General features: G+C 46.7%; 1 protein-coding gene across 3 annotated transcripts in view; it reads left to right on the plus strand.

Moving 5' to 3' along the window:
• GAD2 (glutamate decarboxylase 2) overlaps positions 1 to 19,461 on the plus strand; it is a 39,110-nt gene that overhangs the window by 5,876 nt on the left and 13,773 nt on the right. For all 3 annotated transcript variants that reach the window (XM_083579754.1, XM_083579753.1, XM_083579755.1), the window contains 6 exons: positions 11,845 to 11,935; positions 12,969 to 13,081; positions 14,947 to 15,062; positions 15,780 to 15,859; positions 17,119 to 17,173; positions 19,287 to 19,403. In XM_083579754.1, the coding sequence (XP_083435880.1) occupies positions 11,845 to 11,935; positions 12,969 to 13,081; positions 14,947 to 15,062; positions 15,780 to 15,859; positions 17,119 to 17,173; positions 19,287 to 19,403 (572 nt within the window). The remainder of the gene's footprint in view (positions 1 to 11,844; positions 11,936 to 12,968; positions 13,082 to 14,946; positions 15,063 to 15,779; positions 15,860 to 17,118; positions 17,174 to 19,286; positions 19,404 to 19,461) is intronic.

Here is a 19,461-nt window from a genome sequence, read left to right on the forward strand (position 1 = left end):
TTCATGCCTTAAAGTGCCTCGTTTTGGATGCAATCCATAACACCAGTTAAAGGCGGCGCCTTAAAACGTGCCATTGGTTTCAGGGTGGTGTGGGTTGGCCTTTGACAGTCGGATCCCAAACATAGTCTCTTGGAAGTAAGGCCCGTTTGTTTCAGTGGTATTCATCCTCAAGCGTGTATCTGACTTAACTTAATAACAAATCAAGAAACGTGACGGAGGAAGGGACGGCTAAGACAGCAATCTTATACCTGGGAATAAACCCTACTGAACTCAATGCTTGCTTCCGAATAGACATATCTAGAACCTTGGGGGGTAAGCCTCTTTGAAACCAGTGGGGCTTATTTCTGAGAAGACACGCGTTGAGCCTTATGTCTGCATGCGTGTATTTATAGGCATCGCTGTAAACACATTGGAAATTAAAGGGTTAGGCGATACAGACGTGGGGGGTGGGTTTTCTAGTGTCGGCCACACACGCGCACACATACACACATTTACGTATAAGGCGTGGGTATAGAGAGGGAGAAAGCGTAAACATTGCGCGCGTGTAGTCAAAACGCCGCGCAATCCAAGAGGCAGGATGCGACAAGGCGCGGCTTTTACGGAGTCGGGCTCTCGCGACCCCCCCCCCCCAAGGAAAGTGACATTAAAGGCGATGGGACGTTGGCGAAAGCATTGAAAGCAGCGAAGCCTGCAGAGTCTCGTCTGCCCATTCTGACCGATGTTCCCAAAGAAACGCGAGCAGATAATCGGAGCACGTCCAGAACATCATTTAACTGCCAGGGGGATGTACCGGGAGCTGAGCTCTCCCCCCGCCCGCCGGGTGTGGAGGATGTAACGGGAGAAGCGCCTCACAACGTCTTGGGGATGACAACCTCCCAATCAAAATGATTTGTTAGCCATTATCGATCATTTCCATCGCGCGCTCCTTATTATATTATTTCGATTCCTTCAACGGGTGTAAATTCTTCCAAATGAGGTTCCTACCAGAGCGTCCGCCCTTTCCCGGGATACCTAGAGAGAAGCGTGGCCGATTAAAAACCAGCAATTAGGAGTGTTATGTTGTCAAGTGACCGAAAAACCGAGCCGCGTATAAATTAAATGTATGACGCGCACACTACATATATAGGTATTATTACCTGACTCCAATTTAATCATTTTAATACAGTGTCTATTCCATCTCCCTCTCATAGATATATAGATATAGATATAGATATAGATATAGATATAGATATATAGATATATAGATATAGATATAGATATAGATATAGATATAGATATAGATATGATATATAGATATAGATATAGATATGATATATAGATATAGATATAGATTATTTTCCTTAGGAGTAGTTTTGCAAAAAATGATTTAAATATTTTAAATTTGATTTTAGTAGTCCTTCTTGCTTGTGTCCCCTTCCTAATTGTTTTGTTGAAAAGAAAGTGCACCTGTGAGTTTGTGTTTATTTCGAGCGTCTGTGTTCTTAGGAAGGAACCATCTTTCGGTTCATTCAGTGCCCAAAGCCGTCAACTTTACGGCCCTGAGGCTGAGCCATGTTTGTTTCGACCCGATTCGTTTATTGACTTCGGCTGAAATCCTAAACACGGTCCCTAAGGAGTCCTTTCCATTGAACTCAGGAGCACTTAGTTCTGCGTAAACATGGATAAGATCCAGCTATTAAAAATACAGGGGGAAACGTCAACAAGATTAACAGACCCAAGATTTGCGGCAATCAAATAGCAAATTCTGTTTTGCGTATGACATTTCTGTCCACAAATCGGCCAAACCACCAGTAAACAACCCTGAATATTCTTTTGTAAGCCTCTTCTTTGAAAGAAAGGAGAGTCACTTCGGAATAAGTAAAGGATCCGACGGATGTAAGGCCATGGAGCCGTGTTTCTTGGAAGGAAGCGCGGTTGAAATCAGTTTGAATGTCTTCCCAGTGGCTCCGAAAGATTCTGTGTTTTGCGCAAGCAGGAAGAGGTCAAGTGTAGCTACGAAAGCGCAGCTCTCATTTGTAGTCAGTCGCTCCGGGATAGTACGGGCGATTGAGGATTGCGTCGATTGAGAGGGTGGGGCTGGGGTTGGTGGTCTTTTGTTCTCGCCCCATCTGGGTCTCTCTAATCCCACGGCTGCCAACCTGGCTACTCCGGTTTAAGCGTTTTGTGGATCGCAATCACGGTTGCGCGTATTAACATCCGAGCCTAAAGAAAGATGTATTAATTAGGAGTGGCTGTGGGGGGGGGGACTTTTGCCACTGGGTATTGAATCTGATGCACACAACTGGATCTGTCGGATGTCTCGTGTACTTTAAGGCTGCGTTATAAAGCGCCTCGGTTCTGAAGGGTCGCGATCCGCGATTGGCGCCTCTCCAAACGCTCCGAAATGAGAGCAGTTACCCGAGCGGCGATCGTCACATCCCATTTGCCCGTTTCCTTTCTCAGCGCGTTTCCTAACGATCGCCTGTCCCGGAGGGGATCTTATTTATTAGAGCACCTGGAGCAAGATGGAGCAGGCGGGCAGCCACTACATGCCTGCTTGCGCCTCACGGGAGCCTTTTCAGAAGGAACCTGTTATACTGAGGATCGCGGTGCGCGGATATGGCAGGCGGGCCCTCCCGCGCGCGTTTTGGGGGAGGAGGGAGCTGGCGAGGAAGAGAAATGAGCCAAGTAGGACGCGCGCAACCAGGGCTGGAAAAGGCAGCGAGACACTTTCTTGCAGGACTCTTCGCATTTCTTGCTGCGAGCCAAGCAGCTTATGGTGAGTCACCGAGCAACACTGCACGTGGGAATGGAGGAAGCGAGGACTCCATCCTAGGAGAAGGATGGGCAGGTGCGTTAGCAGAGGTACAAGGAGTCGGTTATATCAAAGAAGGACTGTGATCATATGTGTAAGTGTACACACAACATCTTACAAAGCAGAGACATCACCTTGCCAACAAAGGTCCGTATAGTTAAAGCCATGGTTTTCCCAGTAGTGATGTATGGAAGTGAGAGCTGGACCATAAAGAAGGCTGATCGCAGAAGAATTGATGCTTTTAAATTATGGTGCTGGAGAAGACTCTTGAGAGTCCCATGGACTGCAAGAAGATCAAACCTCTCCATTCTTAAGGAAATCAGCCCTGAGTGCTCGCTGGAAGGACAGATCCTGAAGCTGAGGCTCCAATAATTTGGCCACCTCATGAGAAGAGAAGACTCCCTGGAAAAGACCCTGATGTTGGGAAAGATAGAGAGCACAAGGAGAAGGGGACGACAGAAGACGAGATGGTTGGACAGTGTTCTCGAAGCTACCAGCATGAGTTTGACCAAGCTGCGGGAGGCAGTGGAAGACAGGAGTGCCTGGCGTGCTCTGGTCCATGGGGTCACGAAGAGTCGGACACGACTACAACACACACAACGGGATGCACCGACGTGGCTGGCTCAGAGAGAGCGAAAAGACCCCTAAATGAGCGCAGCAGGGACGGGATTGCACCAAGTCTATCTCTCCGATGTGCCACGTAGAAGGTTTGTTCGATTCTGTGGCAGAGAACGAGAGAAACACTCGAAAATATGATCCCCCGCGATACTAACATGGTTCAGTCGGTAGCGCGGGAGACTCTTAATCTATGATTCGACTCCACCCGCTTCTGGAAGGATCACTAAAGACCAAAAGCCTGGTTATGAGAGGAAAGTTTTTGCCTGGCGCCTAAAGGCTTGGGAGGAAACTCCATAGAATTCAATGAGATTTTATGCGCAGGATTACATTGCCAAGCGCTCCAGTCCGCTCCATCAGATGCATGAAGAGCCTGAAAATTCAATTTCAGAGGGACTGGTTTTCCAGCAACCAGGCTCGTGGCAGCTCAGTTACTCCGGAGTAAGGCCCTCTGAGTTTTCAATAGGTCTTGTCCCACCGCTGGTCTCAACTGGATTTAAATCGATCAAGATGTATTTCAGAGATTTACGCTGTTGTCCCACAAGCCCCATAAACTTAACCTACTCCTTGCCCATCGGTTGCGCTCTTCTTTGTTTAATCGGAAGTCAGGTGAGCTGAGTTCGATGGGGTTTTCTCCCTGGTAAGGGATTCCAGTTTTGTATTGCGCTTTCTTTGCAACCCTGAATTCGAAACTTGGGAAGGAAATATGTTATGTACTGAGTTGAATAGGATCCAAACTGCAGCAGTCTGATTGGTCCTAGAACAATAGGATTCAGAATGCAGCAGTCTGATTGGTCCTAGAACAATGCAGCAGTATGATTGGTTGGCAGGAACCACCCAATCATGCTCCAGATAGAAGTGAGTCTACAACCTGATTGGCTTACAGTAGAATTCCGGAATTAGCCAATCATGTGCAGCCCATTGTGTAAATAATGTATATAAAGCAGATACTTTGAGGGGACATTCATTCATTCCTCCTCACCACTATGAGCTGAATAAGGAGCATGAAATCACTTTGCGACTCTGAGTATATTTCAAAATACAAAAGCGACAACAGGACTCAATTGTGTAGGAAGCGATTGTAAATCGCCCCATCCCTTTTTTTATATTTTTTTAAAAATCGTCTGCCATTTGGGGTAAATTATGCCAATCAAAATGCTAGACTGGATTAGGAAAGGAATTGGCTGCTTGGCTGTTATTGGCCAGTGAAATCACGTGGACTGTCATTTCGGTTTCTCTCGGGGACAAAACCGGGTTTGCGCCCGATGCCCTTCACCAGATGAATTTTAGAGCAGTGTATGCGCGGCTGGACTCCAATTCCAATCAGCCCTAGCCAGCGTGACCAATAGGCAGGGAGGACGGAAAGTGTAGTTCATGGAAATTCAGCTACTCCCGATTTATAAAAGCCCTGAGTGGTTGTGTGAAGTAGAGTGGCTTCTTCATCATCCGGGTCTGTCTGTGGTTTGGCGGGGGATGGGTGTGAGCAGAGTTCGTACTAAATGCATTCTAAAGAGCAGTCAATCCGATTTAAACCATGTATTGCGGGGTTTTGCTGTTAAAGGGAAGGAGGGTGGGGGAGAAAAGCGGCAACATAAGCGGCAGATGCAGTGGGGGACGAGCAAGAACCAGAACAAAGGCCTAGCACAGCTTGTGAACGGGCCCGCTGCACGTCCTTGGCAAATTGGACTCGCTTCAGTGTAAAGCACGCGTAGAATTGCTCCTTGGAATCGGTGTATGTCGAAAGCAGGAAATAAACATCACGCCGCCAGGGGGCGCTGCTGTGAGCTTGGCTTTCTGAAATCGTTCTTTCCAGCTGCAAATTCCAAGCCGGATTCGAACCAAACATTCCGCTCCAGAAGGCCGGGCTTGTCAGTCTGCCTGGTTCCCGCTTTCCAAGCAATGAAATTCCCCATCCAAATCTGTGAGGATGGTGGCTGCGTTTGATGTTGAAAAGTAATACCCAAAAATGATAGCCCTACTACCCTATGTACCTCAGGTTACATATGCTTCAGGTTACATATGCTTCAGGTTACAGACTCCACTGACCCAGAAATAGTACCTCGGGTTAAGAACTTTGCTTCAGGATGAGAACAGAAATCGCGCAGCAGCAGCGGGAGGCCCCATTAGCTAAAGTGGTGCTTCAGGTTAAGAACAGTTTCAGGTTAAGAACGGACCTCCGGAACGAATTAAGTATTTAACCCGAGGTTTCTTCTGTTTTCTTCTTTTTCTTCCTGTATGTTTGAACTCTTCTAAAGATTTCCTTCCTATGAAAATCAACAAATAGATAGATAGATAGATGATAGATAGATAGATGGATGGATGGATAGATAGATGATAGATAGATAGATAGATAGATAGATAGATATAGGTAATGGTCCTCAAACTTGGTACTGTATTTTAACCTGGAATCTAAAAAGAATGCATCTGAAAGTGATACTAATTTCCCATTTCCTGCTGTTCCGATGTTGTTGCAGGGTCATTGTCAGCTAGGTGAAGTAAGGGCAAGTGGGGGCCATAGCAGGGGTGGGGAAACTGTGGCCCTCCAGATATTGTTGGACCCAGCTCCCAGCATGCCCGGTGTTCAGAGATCATGGAAGCTGTAGTCCAGCATCTGGAAGATGACGTGTTCCTTACCTCCTCATTACTGCCTCTGAAATAGATTATACTGGAAAATACACTTGCAGCACAGTTCTATCCATTTTTACGCCGATGGTTTCTATTGTGGTCTTCTGTTAAACAGCTGCCTGCTGTTTCACTGCCAGAAGAAGAAGAAGAGTTTGGATTTGATATCCCACTTTATCACTACCCTAAGGAGTCTCAAAGCGGCTAACATTCTCCTTTCCCTTCCTCCCCCACAACAAGCACTCTGTGAGGTGAGTGGGGCTGAGAGACTTCAAAGAAGTGTGACTAGCCCAAGGTCACCCAGCAGCTGCATGTGGAGGAGCAGGGAAGCGAACCCAGTTCACCAGATTACGAGTCTACCGCTCTTAGCCACTACACCACACTGGCTCTCCACAGGTGGATCTGCAGGTGGATCAGGCCAGTGACTCATCTAGCCTGGCATTCTGTTCTCACAGTGGACAACCAGAATCCTGGGGGAATCCCTTCGTCAGGGCATGAGCGCAACAGCTCTCTAGCTACCTTTGATTCCCAACAACTGATATTCAGATACAGTGGATTTTGGCTTTGATCGTGCTGGGAAGGGAAGAAGTCAGCCTGACCTTCCTGTGTGTGCAACCTTCCCTGTGCACAGTTATTAATGAAGGAAAAACGTGTAGGTTGCATATCAAGCAAATGTCTAGCTGGCCTGGGTTCCATGTCATGTAGGAGCACACCTTGTCGGACTGGGACCAGAGAGACCCACTGGGTCTCTCTCACTCTAATCTTCCTCACAGGGTCATTGGGTGGTTGCCAAACCATCTAGGCCACCTTGAACTTAAGGGCCAGTATGGCGTAGTGGTTAGTGTTAGGACCTGGAAGACGAGAGTTCAAATCTCTCGATCACGAAGCTCACGGGTGACCTTGAGCCAGTCACTGCCTCTCAGCCTAACCTGCCTCATGGGGTTGCTACAAGGATAAACACATCACCTCGAGCTCCTGGGAGAAAAGCTGGGACATAACTGTAATAATATAAAGCAAAATTCCTTGGTAGCCGACACGTGCCTTCCACCTGGCATAGCATGGCCAAGGGCTAGGGAGGATGGGAGGGTTTCACATTGCCTACCCCTGCCTTGGTGGAAGGAGACATATTGCCATTATTATATTTAAAAAAAACATAACAAAGAAAAAGGCCAAGTAGCAGAATCAGTGCTCTTCTGCGGCTGCTAGGCGCTTCTATCCAGTCAACATCATTTAAGCGAAAGTAGCTGCCTCAGAAGGGTGAGGCAGAGACTCCATTTATAAGAGAATAATGAGTATTGCTGCTGCTTCCCCCACCCCTAATTTCCCTCCTTTTGCTTCACCCACACAACCTGATTTCTGAGCCTTTGTGTGCCCGTACCATGGATGACGGACAGGGCTGAATTCTTTGTGTGGAGTGTGTGCCTGACTGATACAAGACTGCTGGAGACTGATAATTTCCCTCTTAGGTTTTTGTATGCCTTTCCTTAATAGCTCCACTGTATCTCCCACCTCACAGGCAGGCAGGCAGGCAGGCAGGCAGCGATGTTCTTTTTGCCTGGGTTGGAACAGGTGTTCCTGGCCTGCTTTCGTAATCATCAAATGCTACTGAAGCGCCTCTTAATCTTTCTCTCTCTTTGCTGGTATCGAAACCTAGATAGGGCTTTATTTCGGATGTAGCCAGGCAAGGGTGTTCCGTGGCCCTACTGTGCTTTGGGAACATTTCCTTTATGTTTCAAAACCTCTCTGAAAGGGCTGCGAAAGATCTGCAAATCAAAACAACGAGAAGCCCTGTAAATGGACTTATCAGGCCACTGACTATTTTCTCATGCATCACTCTGACACAGCAAAGATGTTGACTTGAATTACATTTATTTGTTGTTGTTGTTTGTTTTTGTTTTTAAAATCACAATTACCAGGAGATTCAGGGCTTCATAACTGTGTGTTCTGACAAGGGAGAAATGATCTGTATTTTCTGGTGTCTGGGCAATCTGCGTGCCATCCTCAGCCCCTTCACTCACGGCGCAAAGCAGTCGGCAGAGAGTTCCATTTGCTCATTTTGCCCTGTCTCTTGTAATCATTAGAGGTTATTACAAGCCACAGCAAGCTCCTCAGCTCATAGGCCTGCTTCCGCCTCTGAAATATAGTGTTCATTGACAACATGTGGCATGTGAGCAAAGGTCTTCCAAAGGGCTGTTGCTACAAGGCACCGTGAAGATGACTTTAAAGAGGAGAAGGAAATGCAACCTCGGTTTATCATTTCAAGCTTTTCTTGAGCTGTGGTTAGATGGAAAACTGCTTCCAGAAATCCATTTTTCTGCTCAGGTCCAGATTAAACATTTTGATAAGTATTTTGTAGAGCAGGATAAGTATTTTGTAGAGCAGGATCATAGCCCAGTTGCGCTCCCTGGTTTGCTCCTGGCAGTGTGCACATTTTTTTACACTGTGTGCCGAGAGTATCTAGAGACACCTCCAAACCATTCACCTTGGCTTATGTCAGATCTCTACAATAGTCAATGGAGGCTGGTGCACTGGGGCTAATGGGCCACTGTCCTTCCAACCTCAGCCAGCTCCCACCTGCCCATCGTCCTACTTACATGCAGTCCTGCTCCTCCATCTCAGTGTTTCCCCTTGAAGAACTTAGCAGAGAAGTGGATGGGGACAAAACTGGAAAGAGTTGACTCCACCCATCTCTGGCTCTGGCTCCACCTACCATGCGGGTTCCCTTCCTACCAGTCCCAAGGATCACCACCCCTGAGAATAGCTTTGCAAATCTGCACCATTTCCTGAGCAACAGGACATGAAGGTCAGCCTTGAAAGGGGCACTTTGTAGTGGAAGAGAAAGCACTACAGACTTGGTTGGCATCTGTCTGTCTTGGGAGACAATAAAGGAGTGCGCCTTTGCGGGTGAGGTCAAGCTGTTGGAAGGTTGCAGGCAGCACTTGCTGTGGCTGTAGAGACTGATATGGGAGAGACAAGTTTTGTTGCAGCTGGGGCAGATGAAGGCGTCCAGTTGTGCTGCTGCATATGCACCATGGCGTTTCTTCTTGTAGGCAGAGAAGATTAGTCTAGCTGAAGTCTCATAGATTTTAACTGGATGTCATTAGCTATACAGTAGGTATGCATGGGGTTGCCACTAGGTCACTAGCTTCCTCTGGATCGGGGCATAAGGTCTTTGTGGCAACCTGCCTATTCATAACAGCACAGGCATTACAGTTTCATTGTAATGCCTGTGTGCTGGTCCCGTGGGTTAACCATGAGGTGAGGTCCGAGTCCAGTCCGAGGTCGAAGGTGCAGTATGGAGGCAGTCCGTCAAAGCTGAAGCTGGGTGCAGGGCAGGGAGTTGGGTGAGGTCAGGCGCTCCGGCAGGAAAGCAGGACAGGGTTCAGGCAGGAACTGGCTACCAACAATGTTGCTCCCGCAACTTGGGGCTGGGGCTGGCTGGCTTTTATCTGCCCCGAGGCATAGGGCAGCCCCGGTCCACAGGTGACTTGCCTCTCCTGGCCTGGAGGCGAGCACTCCTCCTGCGGGAACTTAGTTCCCTCCGCCTCTCTGCCCTGAGCCTCTGCAGCTCAGGAGAGGCTGGAGGGTTACGGGACCCAGAGGCAACCTCAGCTTCCTCTGATGGGGCTGAGAGTGGAGCACCTGCAGGCAATGGGTCCTCTATCACCTCAGGAGCCAGAGAAGACTCAGCTGGTGCCTGCACCTGAGGATCAAGCACAGGTGAGGACCCTTCAGGCTCATGCCCCAGCACCAGCTCAGCTGGTTCTGGAGGCGGGGAATCCTTTGCAGGCTGCGATTCCTCAGGTTCAGCATCCGAGTCCAAATCCCAGGTCATCACAGCCTGTTTACTTCTCCGCCACCTGCCACTTACCTACCAAGACCTGGATTACTCATTTTCAGTTCTCTTTTCACACTCTCTCTCTGCGCTTGAGCAAACCAGTTTTAGCCTCTTGTGTTTGCATGTGTCTTAAAGAACATTCCAAGGTGACTTTGACAAAAGACCAGCCTAATTGGCCAATTAATGTTCCCCGTTAATGTTGAGGCCCAAGGGAGACCCACTTTGTGCAACGGAACAGCATGGTGCAGGAAATAATACAGTTGTACTCCACAGGTGGTCAGGGGATATTTGTCAAGCACAAGTTCTGTACTAGCATATCGTTCTTCCAGCACTACCTGGTCAGCCATTTTCTGGCTGCCTCCTTACATATGATTTTTCAAATAGTGACAGGGAAATAGGATGGAGCAGGGCCTTCCAATGCTGTGTGTGTATGCACGCCTGCACATGCATGAACATACCCCTTGCATTTTGGGAGGAACACTTGCATGCTGGGGAATACAAGGAAAGTAGGCTGACTACATATCCTGTTTTACAGAGGGCAGTCCTCTGTTTGAAGGCATCTTTTACCAGAAGGGAGAGGAGGGGCCCCCAGGGGCGTCACATGAGCTCATAGGGTGAAGGAACCCACCAGCCCAGAAACAAGCTCCCTTGGCCACGACACCTCACAGGGTCACGGCCGATGGAGCTCGTTCTTCCACGTGCTGGCAAGCAAGGAGGCAATACAGGTACAATGGACAGCTCCCAGGTTGCCCTGGCAATAGGCAATCACAGACTATAGGCAATCACATATCAAACGTGTGCAAACCAAGACGTATGCAAACCAAGGTACCACTGTAGCCAACATCATCTAATCTCCCTAAAAACAAATCCAGCAGAATACTCAATGAACAGGTTGTCTGGAAGCGCCCTGTGTCTTGCTTGCTGTTTGTGCCAAGTTCTGCCTCCTCTCCAAGGACTGTGAATTTTAAAGGGCAGGAAGCATCCTGGACTGGGATGCGCCACATTGAGTAAGACAGGTCATGGTGATGGTTCCTTAGGTGTGTCTTTAGTAAGGATTGTTGGGGGCGGGAGGTGAAGACTTGGGACAGATGGTGTGGCACTTCTCAGAGGGTTCGTGCTTGGCAGTTTAGATGATCAGTGTGTCACTGAGTTCTTGGTGGGGTTTTTTGGTGTGTTTTTTTTAATGGTTCATATACAGCAAATTTTAAAAGCTTGGAAGCTGGAGCTGTTCAGTCCCACCACCACCCATTCTGACTCATTCACACAAACTAGCATTACTTAAAAGAGTAAATAAAACACAAAGAGGTCCTACTGGCAAACACTTTTTTATTATTACAAAGATGTCTACAGATCCTAAGCCTACACGGCAGACTTGAGTTTCTCAGGGCTGCATTCTACAGCAGAGAGAGAGAGAGAGAGAGAGAGAGAGAGCACAAGGAACAGGAAGGGGTGGAGCTTGGGAGATTGAGAGGAAGCCACAAAGTGTGTTTCCCCCTATCTGTTAGTCTCAACCCTGCCCTCTGCTGGCTGGAGGCCTGCAGGGTTGCTTACAGCCAACAGGAGTCTCATCTGTTTGGTCCTGGTCCAGGAACAGTTAGGGTCTCTTCACATCAGGTCTGGTACTCAGGTTTTCTTTGGATAGAGTTATATGACTACAGGGGTTGAGTTACTGCTTAAGTCTAAGAATTTGACATCAGGCAAAACCAGTCAGTTCTCTCAGGTCGTTCGCCCTTTAAACGTCTCCTTTCTGCTTGTGGCACATTGAAGGCTGGATGGATTACATGGGTCAATGCGTGGCAGGTATATGGTGCAAATGTAGGTAGACAAGAAGTTCAGCAATGTGGCATTCGTGTCTCATGCTTTGATCGCTTTTCCAGTGCAGTGAAATATACAGTTAACGTTTCAATAAAGTGATTAAGAAAACATGATTCACTGGAAACAAAAAAATGCCATCCACTTTTTCAATGCTATGCAGGACATCCCAGATATTTCAATCAGCTTTCAACTGGACTGGATATGGTCGGATTGGCTGCAGACTGGCTAACTTCCACGGCCAACACTAATATGTAAGTATGTGAATTTGCTGGTGCTTTTAATTATGGGGTCTGTCTAAGCTTAGTATTGAGTCCAGATATCTTTTGAAAAATTTAGTCTGGCTATTACAATCACTGCAGTCATGTTGTTTCCCATTGAAAAAAATTACAGTTTCAAAACTTAGCAACTTTCAAGAAATGCAACAGAGAATTATTTTGTGTTTTACGTGAATAAATGTATTATTATTCTGCTTCTCCGCCAATGAGCATACAGCCTGTTTCTCTTCCCTGCCCCTTTAAACCTTACAACATCCTTGTAAGGTAGGTTAGACTAAGAGATAGTGTCTGTCTCAAGGTTGCTGCATGAGCTTCATTGCTGAGTGAGGATTAGAACATGGTTTTCCCTGGGCCAAGTCAAAACCTTTATTTCCTACATCACTAAGCCTCACTAGATAGAGGTAAATCTTTTTATTTCCTCTGGGGATTGTGTGAACTGGTAACTTGTAGGTTTCAGTTCCTTAATCTGCCCTCTATTTACATCTCACACTTGTATCAGTCTTGTAATGCCTGTTGTTGTTAATTAAACTTATTCATCACTTGTTTTTAAGCGACTTGTAACAAATACATAAATGGCACATGCATTAAAAACCAGCACAAAGCAAAGCAGAGAAAAATCTAAAACACATTCATGTTTTTAAAAGGCAGGACTGAAACATCCCACTCCACTAAAGGAGGCTATGTTATACAGTGGTACCTCGGTTTACGAACTTAATTCATTCCGGAAGTCCGTTCTTACACCAAAAACGTTCTTAAACTGAGGCGTGCTTTCCCCAATGAGGCTTCCTGACGCTGGTGCCCTTCCACTGGTCGACTTCTATTTGTCTTCCAGGGCAAAGTTCTCTAGCCGGAACACCTACTTCCGGTTTTGCAGAGTGCATTGCTCGAATTGTTTGTTAACAGGATTGTTCTTAGGCTGAGGTACGACTGTAGTTAAATCATGTGGGGGGAGGGCATTCTGTTTATATCTTAACCAGGTCAATAAAATATGGGCATCGCTGTGTTTCAGGTTCACCTATGAAATTGCTCCAGTGTTTGTACTTTTGGAATATGTCACCTTAAGGAAAATGAGAGAAATCATTGGTTGGCCAGGAGGTGCTGGTGATGGGATATTTTCACCTGGTGAGTGATCTTTTTAAAAAAACCTATTTATGTCTGTAATGTATGATGTACTTTGCAGTCTGCAAGATTCAGAAGGCCGCTCATTCACTCATAATCCTGAGTATCCTTTCCTGGGTACATAAAAAAATGCATATTTATGGCAGTCCAGAGACATGATTATTAAAGACATTAATATCTGTCCCTGCTGAATACTTCCTTCTGCTTTGTAAACAGCCAAAGTGGGGAAATTAATCAGAAGAGACATTTGCCCGGTTCTTCTGTTACATTAAATATTGTTGAAGTGTTCTGAAATGAAAGAAAGGAATTACAGCTATTTTATTTAATATTTACTAATGAGGTAGTGGTGCTCTCTTGAGCCCTTTAGTAAATAGGAATAGAAACACAAATAACAAGGAATATGTACTCTCTCTCCTGTCCTTAAATCCAAGTTGCCCTGTAAATTTGTGTTTGGTTATTTTGCTTCTCAGGCAAAAGCAGCCTCTCAAAATAGTTTGGGGCAGCCTTCTCCAACTAGTCTGCTGGGGGAAATCCTACACTATGTGAACTCTGCAGGTTGGGACAGCCAGTGTGCATATAGATATTGTTGGACTCCAACTCCCATAAGCGCCAACCAGCGAGGCTGATGGTCAAGGATGATGGGACTTGTACTCCAACAACATCTCAAAGGAATCATGTTGGTTATCTGCCATACGAGACTTGACATTTGACCAGAAGAAAGGGGTGTCCAGACATGGAAGGAATATCTGGTCCCTCACCAGAGAAAGTCAGTTTCCCAATGGGACAGTTTCCCCCCATTCATTCCAATGGGAGAAGTACAGCTAACTAGGCTGGAATCAAACCCAGTGTATGTAGAGCCATTGGGCAAGCAGGGTATTTCCAAAATAAATATGCAGCCACAGGCACTTGGAAGTATCTAAAACAAGGGTGGGGAGTCTTTCTAAGTCCAAGGGCCATGTTTCCTTATGGGCAACCTTCTAAGGGTTGCATGGCAGTGCTGGGCAAGGAAAAGAAGCCACAGATGCAACTCTTACCTTAGTATGGTAGGCTACATTCCAGCCATGCAATAATGAAAGGTTTCCATGCACACACCGCATCTCTCCATTCTCTGTCTAGGGAAGCAATAGGCATAATAAACGTGGGTGGCGCTGTGGTCTAAACCACTGAGCCTCTTGGGCTTTCCAGTCAGAAGGTCGGCGGTTCGAATCCCCACGACAGGGTGAGCTCCCGTTGCTCTGTCCCAGCTCCTGCCAACCTAGCAGTTCAAAAGCATGCCAGTGCAAGTAGATAAATAGGTACAGCTGTGGCGGGAAGGTAAACGGCGTTTCCATGCGCTCTGGTTTCTGTCACGGTGTTCCGTTGCACCAGAAGCGGTTTAGTCATGCTGGCCACATGATCCAGAAAGCTGTCTGTGAACAAACACCAGCTCCCTTGGCGTGAAAGTGAGATGAGCATCTCACCCCATAGTTGCCTTTGACTAGACTCAACCGCCCAGGGGTCCTTTACCTTTACCTTTTTATCTATAATCTCAGTTCAGGAACACATGGCATGGGGAGAGTCCCAAGGGCCAGGCAGAGTGGTCTGGAGGGCTACTTTTCACTCCTGGGCCTGAGGTTCCCCAGCCCTGTTCTAAAATGCAGCCCAAGGTCCAATCTACTGTAGGCAGACTCAAGGACATGCTCAGTGGGTTTTCTCCGTGGCGGGTGGGAAATGGAACTACGGGTTCCCTTACCTAAGATCAAGCCAGGCCCTCTATATGAGAAATGTCTCTTGTTTTGAAAAAAGTTGCATGACCAGTAGAGTTTGTGCTTAAAGCTTTTGTCCCGTTATGAATAGAGGAAGTAACGATGTATTACTGTGGACTCCAGGTGGTGCCATATCTAACATGTATGCTATGTTGATTGCACGTTTCAAGATGTTCCCGGAAGTTAAAGAGAAAGGAATGGCAGCTATTCCAAGACTGGTTGCCTTCACATCGGAGCATGTAGGTGTTTTCTCTTTCAACCTTTTGCTAGCCTCACTTCTTTGCTGATTAAACCAGGCTCCTTCAAACACCCTTTGGGGAAAGACATAGTCACTTTCCTACTGTAACATGAGAGTCCTCTGTTTATTTTTTGCATACAAATGAGTTATGAGCTATGATGCCCCTCCTTCTGAAATGTGCTGTGTCGGTTATGTTGGGAAGGTGTGTTTTTATGAAGCTGTCAAATCTCATGGTGACCTCTTGTAGTTTCCATTTATGTCCATCTCATCCAGCCTCCCCCAACATGGCGCTGTCCATTTTGACCACACTGGCTGGGACTGTTGCTGTAGTCCAACAGCATCTGAAAGACACCAAGTTGGGGAAGACTAGACTAATGTAACTCCTGTGGTATCCAAGAAAAAGGCAGCCATCTGAGAGCATTTAGCAACATCAGCACTTCAGAGTTCAAAGCTCTTCCACATACGTTCTGTCAGCCCTTATTAAATTGCATTCGGTGGTTGACTAAACACCTAATCACCGAACAGTCAAGCTATAGATGTTTAAGGTCTCCACGCAGAACTTCCCATTCATTTCACCAGGGCTTGCAAACAGAGCCTCATTTGCACAGGAATAAGGGCTTGCTGGATTGTTCCCCTAGGTGCTGCTTCATGATTCTTTTACAGCTGAAGAAGCGAAGCTGCTGTAAACATTGCAAAAATAACCCGTGTGCTTTTTCAGAGTCATTTTTCTGTGAAGAAAGGAGCAGCAGCCTTAGGAATTGGTACTGACAGTGTGATTTTGATCAGGTGTGATGACAGGTAAGCACAACCATATGAATGACTGCAGGAATAGCCATTCTTTGAAAGCAGCAGAAAGAATGATTTTTTAAAAAGAATAATCAAATGGCCTGTTCATATAATATAGATTTGCCCCGTGTTGGGCTAAGGAAGCTCTGCCACATACATGCTGGGCATTTTTCAGAGAGTTCAAAAAGTGGTTTATAGCAGGTTTGTTGAGCCAAGCTCATGGCCCCAGGGCTGTACCAGCAGAGTTATATATATTGTGACCTGCACAATACATTTTTGGATTGCAGAAGATCTGTCAAGCACCATGTGGACATTAGTTAGTGAACTGTGAGTTCAGGAGCAAGGGCCCTTGAGTACATCAAATGTACCGTATTTTTCGCCCCCATAGGACGCACCGCCCTATAGGACGCATCTACTTTTTGGGGGGGAAATAAAGGGGAAAAAATTATTCCCCCCCCCCCAGGCACGGGGCTGGCGCGGGGGAAGCCCGAGCTTTCCCCGACCCCAGCCCCCAGAACAGCCTGCTATCCGCAAGCCTAGGGAGCCGCGCCGGTCTCCCCAGGCTTGTGGAGAGCTGCGCGAAGCCCGGGCACGCTCTTCAGCGCACCCGAAGCTTCGGAATGCACGCAGCTCTGCGCAACCTTTGGGAGCCCGGCACGGCTTCCCGCTGGGCTCCCGAGGGTTGCACGGAGCTGCGCGGAGCCTGGGAGCGCAGGCAGCTCTGCACAACCCTCCAGAGCCCGGCGCGGCTTGGCACCGGGCTCCGGAGGGTTGCGCAGAGCTTCCTGAAGCCTGTATTCGCCCCATAGGACGCACACACATTTCCCCTTCATTTTTGGAGGGGAAAAAGTGCGTCCTATAGGGCGAATAATACAGTACTAAAAAAACCATAACTTTGCATTCAGTCATTTGACATTTTTCACCCACTTTACTATGGATAAGTTGAGATTCACATAAACACTCAGATTTGCAAGAAAACCCAAAATAATGCAAAGTATACATTATTATTATTATTATTATTATTAATAGTACTGTACTAAGAAACAGGACCTGTTTGCAAACCTCTTCAACTGACTCAAATTCAGTTAAGGAGGCAGATGTTGGAGGGTGGAATGAATCGCTTCCCAAGTGGCTAGTTAGGTTTATAAATGGTGGGTAGAACTTTTCATAAATCACTATCTTATCTAAGTTAACTAACCTGAGTAGCGGACAGAAAGAGCTAATAGCAAGGCCATGGTATTTTGATTCCCCCCCCCCCTTTTCTATTGCAGAGGCAAAATGATTCCATCTGATCTTGAAAGGAGAATTGTTGAGGCAAAGCAAAAGGCAAGTAGATTTCCACCTACAGTCAGTAATCTATAGGTGTATAGGAGGGCATACCGTTTTGGGGAGTGAGGCAAGGGAATTGCCTATGGAATTTCAATCATTGTTTTAAAAGTTGAGTTGCCTTATACATCTGCACACAAAGATCTCCCCCCCCCCCCGAAATGCGAGTTAATGATGAGTTGGACCAATGCACAGAAAAAACCTGTCCGAAAAATAGACTATTCCGAAAAAACGTAGGCATCACAAAGTGATTCACTGAGTGTGCATGTGCAAGAATGTTGGTTCACCCCAACTCTTTTGAGCTCTCTCCATCCTCTAGTCTAGACCCTGTGATTGTAGGAGGCGCAGGCCCATTGTCAGAGAGCATCCATTTTTGCATGTAGAAAGTCCCACATTCATTCTCAACGATTTTAAAAAAATTTGAACTGTCTGTTTTTCAACAAACTGTTTCTTACACCGCCCAGCTGAGGCCAGAAGAGTGTAAGTCACTCGTTCAACAGAGTTCGGAATTGCAAAGTAAACCTAGCCTTTCCAGATGCTCATTTTTACTCCCTGCCAGGAAAAGCCTTATGCAAAAGCCAAACATCTGGACACATTTGGTCGCCTTAGCAGTTTGCTGCCACCTGCAGGCAGAAGCATCAATGACATAAGCAAATTACAGTAAAAGGATGTCGATGGGTCACAACATTGGGCTTATCCACACTTAACTTTTGCTCCACTCTCGCCAGGCATAGATCTGGGCTTAAAAGCTGCATGTCTTAGCATTTTGGGGGGTTTTTTTGGTAGAGCTTTTTGTCCCAGAGTTTTCCCTACAAAAACCCACTCTTTAGCGCTCAGTTGGGTTTTAAGCAGATTGCCCTTTGCACTGATTGAGATTTAAAGAGCAAGTTTTCACAGGGAACGCTCTGGAGCAAAAGAAGAAGAAGAAATATGTGCACATAGCTTTAAAGCTCGGACGGTTCCTTGAAAGAGCGGAGGAAAGGTCAGTGTGGAGAAGCCCATTTGCTAAGGGTATTACAGGACAGTGTGCAAATAAAATAAAATAAATAAAAGGTGTCAGTTTCAGTCCCTTCCAGCATCTCTAGATAGGACTGGGTAAATAGCCCTGCCTGAAATTCTAGAGAGCTATTGCCAGTCCGTGTAGGAAGAGGAAGCCATGATGTGCAAGTGGCAGTCTCTTATAACATCTAAGCTTTGCTTGGCAGCATAAATCAGGCATGCTTCTTAGATGTTGAGTCTGTGGTATGCCTCGCCCTAATGATATTGTTTCACGCCGCCCCAACCTCTGCTGAGCGGTGCATGTGATTCCAAGGATCTCGGGTGCTTATCTAGGGTTCGTGTTTCCTTTTGGGAATAAGGCACAGCGGAGACCATGGTGTCTTTAGGATATATGGTTTATTTACACACATATATACCACCTGAGCCTATGATGGAGGTGTGGATAGCATTACGCCCCAAGAGGGTCTCTTGCTTCTCCCATAGGTGCAGCAGTCTTGGGTCTCAAAGACAGAAAATCAGTCATGCTCTCTGTCTCTTTGTTACAGCCTATCACAGCCAGCCTATACAATGTTCCTGCCCCCCCCCCCCGCCTTCTTCTTCCTTCTCACAGTTAACAGACCCTGGCTTATCTCCTTCAAACCAAAACCCTACACCCTTTAATCCCTTTAGTCTATGTCCACTAACACACACTGAAGGAGAGCCCCTACCCCTCCTGGTCTGGCATAGTTTCCCCCCTCTTGAAGGCTTTCCTGGTGAGTTAATGACTTGGCCATTCTCAGCTTTGTTCCTCCACTGACCCACACTCTCAGGCTGGCTTGGCTTGTTAGCATTAAGTGCATCCAGCAATGTATGGCACAGTTTAATCAACCCTTGATTAATTCTAACTTTCACTAAATCTAGGAAAAACAAGGAGGATTTGGCACCCAGGAGTTTCAGGGATCCTTGCCTTCCCCCAAAACTTACAACAGTATTAAGCCTCTGTTCCACACCACTTCCCAACAGGGCTGTTGCGACTGAAAGACGCTCAATTTCAGAAAATAGTCTCCATGTCTAAAGGAAATTTTCTCCGCTGGAACATTTTCCTGTTGTTTTTGTTGTTGTTTTCTTCCTGCAGGGATTTGTTCCTTTCCTCGTGAGTGCCACAGCAGGAACTACAGTCTATGGGGCATTTGATCCACTTATAGCTATTGCAGATATCTGTAAAAAGTACAAGATCTGGATGCATGTTGATGTGAGTACAGAATTGCAGTCTAAAAGGGCTGAGCTACAAAACAGTAAGCTGGCAGAGC

This window comes from Podarcis filfolensis (assembly GCF_964270895.1).
Source record: "Podarcis filfolensis genome assembly, chromosome: 12".
Lineage (NCBI taxonomy): Eukaryota > Metazoa > Chordata > Lepidosauria > Squamata > Lacertidae > Podarcis > Podarcis filfolensis.